This window comes from Folsomia candida, unplaced genomic scaffold (genome assembly GCF_002217175.1).
Source record: "Folsomia candida strain VU population unplaced genomic scaffold, ASM221717v1 Fcan01_Sc003, whole genome shotgun sequence".
In the NCBI taxonomy this organism is placed as follows: domain Eukaryota; kingdom Metazoa; phylum Arthropoda; class Collembola; order Entomobryomorpha; family Isotomidae; genus Folsomia; species Folsomia candida.
The window spans coordinates 8817539-8828858 of NW_019091195.1; the positions used below are offsets into that span (position 1 = coordinate 8817539).

General features: G+C 42.2%; 1 protein-coding gene across 2 annotated transcripts in view; it reads left to right on the plus strand.

Annotated features, from left to right (window-relative positions):
- LOC110846932 (serine-rich adhesin for platelets) overlaps positions 1 to 10040 on the plus strand; it is a 43245-nt gene extending 33205 nt beyond the window's left edge. For both annotated transcript variants that reach the window (XM_022093768.2, XM_035849134.1), the window contains exon 9: positions 123 to 10040. In XM_022093768.2, the coding sequence (XP_021949460.2) occupies positions 123 to 7976 (7854 nt within the window). In that variant the 3' untranslated portion in view covers positions 7977 to 10040. The remainder of the gene's footprint in view (positions 1 to 122) is intronic.
- The last annotated feature ends 1280 nt before the right edge of the window (positions 10041 to 11320 follow it).

Genomic DNA, 11320 nt, shown 5'->3' on the forward strand with positions numbered 1-11320 from the left:
TTGCGTATATTTCTACTTTGCTCTTTTTCTTTTCACGAGAGATGTTCACGAATGAAAGTACTTGCATGCAATCTCTGATTCACATCATATGACATGAACTTATTCAAATAATTTGACTGCAGAACGAACCGATGCGATTCCATTACCGGATTTTCGACCGAACGGTTAAAAGCCTCCCAACCCGAGCTGGGAAACGAACTGCTTCATCGATGATGGATGAGCCTCCAGACGATGATGCAGCATCTGGCCCCCACAATCGACCACCAATGACTTCCGCCTCCCCATCCTCCAAACTTCCTCGCGTCTCCAACAGCAGTTCAACTGGTGCTAACACCAACAGCGGCAGAACAGGAGGGTCTGCACGGACCACCACCACCCACTACACCTCAGCCCCCATCTACGACTTTTCTGAAGGTAACTCTGACACCGAGGAACCCATCCTTCAAACAGGGAAGCTTAAACTCCGAGGTTTCCGGAGGGAAAATAATAGTGCTAGTATTACTGCTAACAATAGTAATAGTAAGAATAGTAATAATAATAATGAACCTAGTAGTAAGACTGGTAGTCAGGCTTTAAAGAGGTCCCCGTCAAACCTACGATCTTCAGTGGTAGAAAATAGGAGAAGTAGCAGCAGTGGAAAAACTGCAAGTCCTGCTCGTAGTAATAGCGTGGGTACATCGCATGATGACACCTCTGAAGATGCAGAGTCGGATTCTTCTTCCTCAGAATCTGATTCAGAGGCTAAAACGGCACAGTTGACAAGCACTAGGGTGAGGTCTGCTGCACAAACCGTGTTGGCAAATCAGGTGAACGGTGCCATAAAACTGAACATGACATCTAGCATTGCGGAAAAACGGGAGCCCTTAAGGCTAGCATTAGGCTCCGTCACTGCAAAAAGTCTGGAGCATAAGCATAAACACAAACACCATCATAAGATGAAGCACAAGAAGAAGCACAAGCCGCTGAAAATAAGCCTATCCCTTAATCCGAGTTCACATGCAGGTGGAAATAACCGAGGGAATGTAAACCAGAGTCAAAAACAGAAATCGGAAGGTGTTGGTGGTGTGGCAAAAATTGCTTCTTCTTCTGAAAGAGAGAAAGGCAGCAGCAATAACAAACTGATTTCTGGACAAGGACAGAGCAAGAACATGGAAGGGAGCTGTGATGGGCCCAGTGGGAGTGCAAATAGTCAAAGCAATTTCCCAGTCAATGTAAAACCTACAACTTCCGCACACCTCAGCAACATCAGCAAAAGTATCAGTGTGAGCATTGGAGTTGGAAACAACAACAATAGTTCCACTGCAACAGCCAGTCAATCGGGGAAAAAGGGCTCAACATCTACAAATTTACTGTCCAAGAAAAACTCGGGAATTGAAGTCCAACCGACAACAATTTCCGCCCAAGCAACTAGCAGCAGCAATCCATCATCAAACTCCAATCAGTTTCCAACAACGTCAACTAGCAGGTCACATCCACTCCTTCCTGAGTCGGTTCATGTCCCCAAGTCTGTGACACTGATCCCTGTGAACCCCAGCGGGATGAGGACTAGTAGCGTATCAGATAATGTTGTTGGTGGCGGAAGAAGCATGAGCTCGTTGTCGGATAAATCGGGATCGGGCATCACCACTTCAAACCGAATGACGAACGCAAACACTTTTACTCACTCAATAACCAACAAATCCTTGCACCAAATTCCAAACCAAATAACCGTGACGGAAGTCCCACCACCACCTAAATCAGGAAGTAGCAGTCCAGCGAGTGGTGGCACTAGTGGAGGAATAAACGTCGGGAGTGCTACAAATAGCTCGGGTAGTAATAACTCCTCCAGTGGACCCTCTGCTACTAATAATCCCATTGAAAAGGTCATTGCTGCATCTCACAAACCTCAGTTCAGTGGGCCGGGTAGTATGGAGATCACAAAGATTTATTGCAACACCACAAAAGAAAACCCAACCACAAAGAAGCTGAAAGAAAGGAAGGGTCTCGATATCAGCATCACCGTCCCTGGGATGAGCAGTATTAAGGATAAAAAGACTCACAAGTTGGAGGAAACTTTGAGACAGAAAATGGGATTGAACAGCTCATCAACCGCAATGACAATGAGCAACAACAAGATTACTAAAGGGAGCAACCAGACTCAACCAGTCCCACTTTTCAATGCAAAAATGCCTCCTGGGATTACGATCGGTCCAGCGGGGGTGACCAAGAACAGTATTTCTGGCAATTCCAATTCCAATTCAAATACTTCTGCCTCTGCTTCTAATTCCGGAAGTACAATTGCTGGACTAGGGTTCACATTGCCCCCTCACATCACAGCACATCCCCAGCACCCACCAGCAAAGCAGCAACAAATGATAGTAGTGGGCAATCACCAGATGAAACAAGGAGGGGATAAGTCCGCACCCCACAAAAATTTGAATATTAGTGGACCATCCAAGGGTTCTTCTCAAATCGGAGTTGTCGGGGCAGCGGCGAACAAAGAGCGAGTTCCTAGTGGTGGTGGCGTTACTCCCAAAGGGTTACAAACCAACAAAATATTTGACAACAGGAAACAATTGGGAGAAGCCCTCGCGTCCATGATGGACATGGCCAACCGAAATACATTAAAGAGTCCTTCCCCACCAAAGAATTGTCAACAGACTAAAGAACAACACAAAAGTGCTGGTGGGACAAGTAAGTTACACCAACCAAATATTAATACGAACAGCGAAAAGAGATCCATCGACATGTCATCATCATCATCCAGTCGTAAAAACTCTCGAGGATCTCCTGAGCCAAAACGTTCGAAAACTAATGAGTCGTCGTCGTCTTCATCTGTTTGTAATCCGAAAGGCTCAGCCAATGAAAGTCCATTGGATTTATCTGGGACTGGCAGAACCAACTCGAGACCCAACTCCAACTCTTCCTCTCCTATCCATCACCACAGCGTGAAAACAGTTCATTCAAACTCGTCTCCTTCCAGTCAAGAAAAGGTGAAACACAATGAAAATATGCTTCATGCAAACAACAATATGGTTCCCAAAAAATCTCCAACATCGCTGCCCAAAGTCTCGCCTCCATCATCTTTGGGGAAATCAAGTGGCAATAAGGGATCTGGAACACCCACTGGATCTTCGTCGTCGTCCTCTTCCATTTCATCCATCGTTCAAAACCTGGCCCAGAAACAACTCCACCAGCAGCAACATCAAAAGGAACAATCGTCTGCTCACAATCAAATCATGCACTTACAACAAGGATTGCAGAATATGCATGCAGCAAGTAACCTCGGTGGTGGGAATCCCCATTCTCATCCCCATTCTCATCTTCAAGCAGGGAAAGGTGGTTCCACTTTGTCATCCCTGCTTGGAAATTCACTCAGTCCTAAAGGTCTCAACTCCATATCTCCCCCCATGACGACCATGCCAAACTCATCCCCTCCAAACACTGTGTTCGATCCATTAAGAAATTTATTGACCTTATCTGATGCTGCTGTGGCTGCTCGTCACGGAAAAGTACACCCGGCCATGAATAGTCTCATGTCTGCAGTGGGCTTATGCTCATCACCATATTCTCACCACGCTGGACTTTCGCCCACCTCTGTTACATCCGGATCACTTTTTCCCCAACTTGCCAGCTCTCTCGCAGCAGCAGCCGCAGCAGGGGGAAAGTCACCCGGGGGAATGTTTGATCCTGCACAGGCTTATTTGGCAGCAATTTCTGCCCACAATGAGCGACTTGCTGCAGTTGCAGGGATGAGTCAATTTCACTCTGATTCTATGAGTCCACCAATGTCAATGGCAAGCTCTTTCTCCCAGGTTAGACCTTCGTCAAACAGTCCTCATAACCATCATCACGGAGGTCACGGGGGTTTAAGAATCCCCCCTTCGTCATCCCCAGTCCAGTCAAAGACGGGCGGATCAAACAATAACTATGGGAAAAATAGTAATAATAATAATAACCACAAGCAGCAGCAGGGTTCTTCTCCCACTTCCCCACTCTCTTTCGCCCACCCTCCTCCTGCTCCCCGTTCTCCAAGCAGTAATAAAACTACAAACTCCTCTTCAGCGTCTCAAGTCTCATCTTCCTCGTCACATTCCAAGTCGCATGACTCTTCATCCAACATGAAGAATTCGACGGCGACGACAGCAACGACGACAACGACGAGAATCAACGGAACCAATACATTCTTTAACAACAATCATCTCCCAATTCTTCCACCTGGGATTCACAATCCGCTTTTGCCGACTTATCCTCGTTCGCCAACCACGACTAATTTGGTTTCATCCTCCAGTAGCATCCGTTCACAGAGTCCAATATCATTATTATCATCATCATCGTGCATCACTAATAATGCAACTGCAAAATCTACGAGCTCTTCCGACAAGAAAGGGATTCCAAATAGTATGAAAATATCTAATTTCCTCCCGAGCAAGCCAAAGGGCCAAGACAACTCGAACGTTGAAGCCACCATAACGAGTGGGAGTAATGTTGGTGGGGGAGCAAGTTTGACAAAGTTTCTCAGCGACATATCGCCGCCCAGTATATTGGTGACCCAAGCAGCGCAATCAAATTTGTCAGTGTCACCCGCAACAACTCTTCCGAAAGACGTTCCTTCTTCAAGGGGTTTCGTCAGCACGCTCCATAATAAATCAAGTAATGAACAGGAATGTCTCTCAAAATCCGACTCGAAACATACCTCTCCTTCTTCCAATGTGGTGTCCTCCTCCTCCACCTTTTTCAAGCACAATCCGATTAAAGTAGAGCCAGCCGAAAAGCCAATTATTTTAAGCAGCAGCAACATCCAATTAAAGTCAAACGCTGACCCGATTACCTGTCCAACGAATGCTTCCACACCCAACAAGTCAGGGCTGAAAATGAATGAAGAAATGGCTAAATCCAATTCCTTAGAGATTAAATCCGAAGGAGCAACAACGTTGATGAGCTCAAGCTCTCCTGCTAAAGGGGGACAATTTGGCTTGGGACTGAGTCCCCCAGCCGCCCGTACCACCACCACCAGCAGCAGCAACCAGCAGCCACAAAATCAGGCCGTGAGGCATATTCCAAACCCAGCATTGCTATTCAACCGGTTGAATAGCTGCTCCCCATCAAGTCTCGTTACATCTCCGACCTCAGAAACACCAAACTCTGGAAAATCACTTCCTTTCAAAAATCAAAAGTCTCCCGTAAAATTAGAAGAGGTTGTTGCGTTACAAGTGCCAGCCCTCCCATTTCCAGGAGTGTCTGTTCCCGTTAAAGTTGACGTGGATTCTCTTCTTTCTATTCCCATCTCAAATACTGTGAAAACAATTCAACCGACAGAACATTGTGGTCTCAAACCTCTGACGAACCCCGGTCTAGATGAAACTACAGAAGAAAAAGATAACCAGACAACAACCAAGAAGACGGAGGATAATTTATTAATTGCTCCATCGCCAAATAAGGAGGTTGACATAAAGCGCGAATTGACTGCACCACTTGTTTCAGAACAAGTAAAAGCAGTAAAAGACGAAGAAGAAGAAAAAGCAGCGACTAATGAAATCAGCAGGAGCACTAAGTCAGAAGAGGAAATTGTGAAAATAGAGTATACCACTGAAGATGCAGATCTCGACATCGACATTGTGGGCATTGAGACCGAGACTCCCATCTGCCCGGGTAGCAACGACCCAGCAACAACTTTTACGCCCACTGAATCTCTTGAATCCCAAAGTGAGAAAGAGATTGAACAAAAAACTACACGAAACTCTGTAGCAGTTGTCGAGTCGTCTGGACCACTCGAGGACATACCGTCGTCATCGTCAGCATCATCATCAAGTCAGTTTGTTAATGAAATCACAGCCGCAAATACTTGCGATCTTAATGAGCCGAAGAAGCAAGACGACAAGTCTCCAACTCCAAAATATCAACATGAACATCAAAGTCTGCAGACAGATTCACATCACATTAACGTTACCAGTCCTCCGTCGATAGTGTCTCTTGAGGAAACTGAGACAATTCTGTCAGGAAAGCCCGAGTTGCAACTGGTGTGTGCTTCCGAAATAGCGAAAGTAACCGAGGTAGCGAAGAACGATGCAGAAGGCGTAGAGAAGAGGAGGCAAGATGAGACTGAGATCCGAGTCGTGGAGGCAACGACTGAGGAAGAGCCAACTGGTGAAGTTGAGACAAACTTGAGTGGGATGGAAGTGCAGCAGCAGCAGAAAGTGATGGAACTTGCTGAACTACTGGGGAAAACTGAGGAGGACGAGAAATCTGTGGAATCCGGAGAAATGACAGGCGAATCCGTCGAGATGGTTGACACTCAAGCTGCTGCTGATACTGCTGGCGGAGTTCAAGTTGAAAAACTCCAACAACTCATCTCATCCAACAAAAGTGCTGAATTACAAATTGAGGCGATGGAGTGTGAAGAAGAACAAGTTTCCTCTTCATCACTCACGGAATCCATTGAAAATCATTGCATGGAAACAACAGAGCAAGAGAAGCTTGTTGTTGATGATGAGATTTTGATGGAGGAGGATGATGCCGATGAGGAGATGTGTATTGATGCAAAAGAGGATTCTAATAGCGAAATTGTAAAAGAATCCGAAAATGATGATCTCACCATGCTCGGTTGTACACTAGACCATAAATTGTCTCAAGGGCATGAGTTTTCCGCAGTCACTAATTCATCAGCAGTAGCAGCACCTGGAATTGCAATTGCAGTAGCTCAGGAACAAAATCTCACTGTTTCTACTGGTGCTACCGCTACTACAACTACACAGGACATGGTTGTCGATAATAACATTAACAACGTGGCTGCTGAGCCCAGTTGCGAGAATGAAAATGCTGATGCTGTTATGAGTTCGGACATTCAAATGCAAGCAGAATATTCTTTGAGCTCTTGTTCTCATTCAGAAACCGAATCTAATTCTACTCTAAATCAAATAAGCATAAATCCCGAGGTGGTGGTTCCCATGCTTGACACGAACATTATGAAAAGTCCACGTGTTGAAGCTGCCATTCAACCAACATCATCATCATCTTCCATCGACTCTGCCGATGAAAAAGAAGGAACTCAAACTAATACGCAACCGAACAACAATAATATAGATCAAGCACTGAAGGAAGATGATGAAGCCGAGAAGAAGAAATTGATGAAATCATCATCAAGTTCACAGTTGGAGCTGAATTGCCCTTCAGCGGATACTAATGATATTGAATTGAGCAATCCTCCCGTGACCATTGTGGCAAATGCCCAACTCTCCAACAGCTCTTCATCCATTTCCGTCGGTCACGTTGCTGAGCATATTGAGAGTCCTGCTGATGTCTTGAGTGCATGCAAAAATGTCGAAGAAGACTCATCCAAATTAACCGTAGAACAATGCACATCGCCATCGATTGGGTACGTGGCAGAGGAATCGCCGGTCTCAAGTAGTGTGGAGAATGAAAAGGTAGAAGAGATTTGTCAAAACACTGCTCCTGTTCTCAATATGGAACCGGCCGATGAGTTTACAATTGAGACTTCCATAAGTCATCATAAAACGGACGAGGAAAGCACGGCTGCTGATCCAAACGTAGCGACAACCCAGGTTCCAGATCTATGTTCCTCAGAGTTACTGTCATTACAATCGCAGTTGGATGACGGTGACGTTGAAGTGACTGAAATTGAGCCTCAATTAGTTGAAACGGCTCCGATTTCTCCAGTTCCAGCAGTCACTTTCTCTTTGGACAACTCGAGACTTATTTCTGCCACGGCTACGATTACAACAACGACGGCGGAATTATCCAACAATGTCATGGAGGCCAGTTCAATGGAATCGCCAATCTCCTCCAGAAATTCCCTCGAATCTCCCACCTCGCCGGAGGACAATATTAAAAAGATTGAAACTTTAGAACAAGTCGCAGCTGGTCTTTTTGCCACCAACACCATGAACAACAACAACAACAAGAGTTTGACAATTAATGCTCCCACCTGCGATATTGCCATTAACACGACTAGTGCAAGCGACATGGCTACCGTATAAAGGCTATTACCATTATCTTCTAGTTTTTGAGACAAATTTTTAGCTATCTATTTACATGAGAGCAGTGCACTCGTATCGAACACATCCAACATTTCGTGTCTCTGAAAAGTAGTGCATACATACATATTACAGTATTGGACCAACAAGATTACAAGCATACGTTCATATATGTACATATACGGTATTATTACCAGGAAATGCATAATGTAAATTAGACAGAATCAGTCAGATTTTGAGCATGGTGAAAAAAATCAGTAATGATTGTGTTGAAAATAAATGATAAATATTAGTCCTTGTAAATATTTACATAATTATTCACTTTTTATTAGACGCAATTTATACATACGAGAAATACGATTGTAAATTGGCAGGAATAAGATTGTAAAATTTGGCGAACAATAATAACGATGTCTAAAACAGTATTCTACTTGCTATAAAACCAGAGTGGTAGTCGCATCGCATGAAAATTAGCTCGTCTCTGAAGATAGATTCGAGAAGTGTAGTTGCATGTGTGGCATGAATATTTATGACGAGCTGTTACGTACGATTGTGAGAATGGATGCAATGCAACAGTCAGTTTCGTAGAGGTGTGGTGACCTCAATTTTACATTATTGTTGTAAATCTAGTGCACATCAGTGTCGTATACTAATTCTCGACCCAAAGTGTTACGTTGTTTTTCCCAACCACTTTTATTAAATCACGTTGTAAGTTATTGCATCTTAATGTTTTTTAATGCACCACACACTTATTCAAAGTTAGCTACATACGTATGTGCATAAGTAAGTCGAGCCCGTGTATAAAGGATTGCACTTGTTTTATTTAAGCTAATTTGTTTAAGAATGTGTATCACATAATAAATAAGGTTCGGTTAAGTTAATCTTTGCAGAACTAGCTTTATTTGTAAAAAAAATGCAGGTGAAATTTAAATATTTCAATCCTCAACACAGAGATATCCAAAGATAATGTGCAGATTCATGTATAGTAGGTTTATTTATGTACCTTATGACATAGGCGATGAGGTATTGAGTGGCATGTAAAAAATATTTAAAAGTCTGTGAAATGCATGAATCAATAATAATCATTTAGTGACATGGTTTATTAATTGTTATTATGTACGTAGATGTTTTGTTATAGTGTAAAGACTGAAAATGGTGACAGTTTCGGGCAAGATTTGTACGAGTTGTGTGTTCGAGTTCGATGTATAATCATTATTTTAATCATTGTTATCATAACTTAAGATTATTGAGTTGAAGTGTGGCAAGCAAAAACGTACAAAAACTGATTAGATGAAACAGAACAGGAGTGTGTTAACTGCTGGGTAATTATTTGGATATTCGTAGTAGTATTTATGGGATTACCAGGTTAATTGTGTACCCATCTTCCTAAAATATAAAAATAAGCTACCGTTTCATAAATGAAGCTACAATCTGATTAGTTTAGGCAAAAAAATCCATGCCAAGAGAAAGCGTATTAAATTTACTTCAGTAACTGTTGTGGTTGTCTTGTGTCTGTTAAATTTTCGGGCATATGCTACTGTAAATTGGTTGATTAACTTATTGGATGGGATGTCATGTAAGAGTTGAGAGAACGTATCCGGTTCGAATTGTAGTCCAGTTCAACAAATGTTTTTGGTGGCGCAATTGTACATACATTGCGACCACCAATGTTAAAATGGTAAGACTAAAAAATATAAACTTTATTAAAAAGTAGTAGAGTAGATAAACTTCGCAAATTGTAGGTCTTGTACACTTATTTAGCTATTATATTAATTATTGCTTTTTATCGAGTCCCTATTGAAATACGTATTTTAGAATATTTTGTTTCATTTGCAAAGTGCAGTAGTTGACTTATTTATGTATTGATGGTGTTTGAAGGAACTATTTCAAGGTTTAACCTGAAATGAATGGATGGTTTAAATGTCGTTTGACCGTTTCCTGTTTAATCATAGGTATAAGAAATAAGTAAGATAAAATGAACATAACGTGTCGATATCATCCATATATCGTGTAGTGAGTGCCGGTATTTAGGAAAAACGGATAATAAAAAATGTATGAACAATCGAATTAAACCGTCTTTGACTTTATCCTTATTTTCGATTTCAGCTCATTCAGGACCATACATATGAAATGTTTAATTTGACATAACTTGGGGTGGTGGAATGGTCGCATAACACGCACATCACAGAACTGCAGACCTAGCATAACTGATTACAAAGAACAGCATAATGAGACTTTGTGGTTTTTGATCATTCGCCAAATAAAATATAATGTAATATAGTTAACCAAAGCCAGTTTGTTTCACATACATTTCATCAATCTCAGGCTGGTTTTCATATATTTTATTGTGGTCATTAATATGTCTGTATCTTCCCTCCAGCCGGTCATTAGTGTTCTGGGGTGCTAATTACTGTCAGATTAATAGTCACTTTTTCAATTCTAATCGGTGTTAAAGGATCTTCTTATCAAAAGTCGTTGAAATGTACGACAGCACTTTTATCAAACTTTTGCTGCATGGTCAATCACTTTGGTTTTCCTAAGCTTTTTTTAATAGTTGTAACAACAGCATATAGTACCAAATAAAAGTGGTGCGTGCAAGCAAAACTGGTATTGATGATTAAAATGTGTAATGGGTTTCACTGAAAGGACGGGTTGCGAGTTTCTTGCCACCACCACACACGATACGCGTATCACGGCCCATTATCGGTGACATATACCAACCAACTGCTACCCACCACCCCACCCCTTCGGGAAGGAAGACGAAGCATGGAACGAATTTTCATATCTGAATTTGACACGACTTCTGCCTCATTTGCTCTCATTCACTCCACACCCCACGTATGCAACTCCTTGTTCTGACTTAACTACTGTTTGGATTTTGCTTGCGTCGTTTTCGAAGAATGTACTCGACAAGACTGAAAAAGAAATCGGTTCCGATTTATTTAAAATGGTCCGAAATTTTAAGCTCACCATCCACATATCATTTTCTTAGATACATAGATCTCATAAGTTAGATACATAAGAACGATGAAGCTAAATAACAAGGATTACTACATAAGAATAAGTAAGATGGAGTTCTAGGCCAGATTTAAAGGAGAATTCTCGGACGACATGATTGAAGGAAGAAAATTTCTAGGCCAGAATCAAACAACCGATTTGAAATTGGATGGCATTTTTTAAATCCAAACTTTGCTAAGGTAGAAGAAATTGGAAGAAACCAAATTAATGTTTAGCTCACAGTTTTCTTTTGTGAGTTTGTCTCATCCTAAGATTAGCCCAATACGACATTTTAATGTAAGATTTTACACCAAGCAATGCTGTATTGCGGTTCGATGCTGCCTATACAT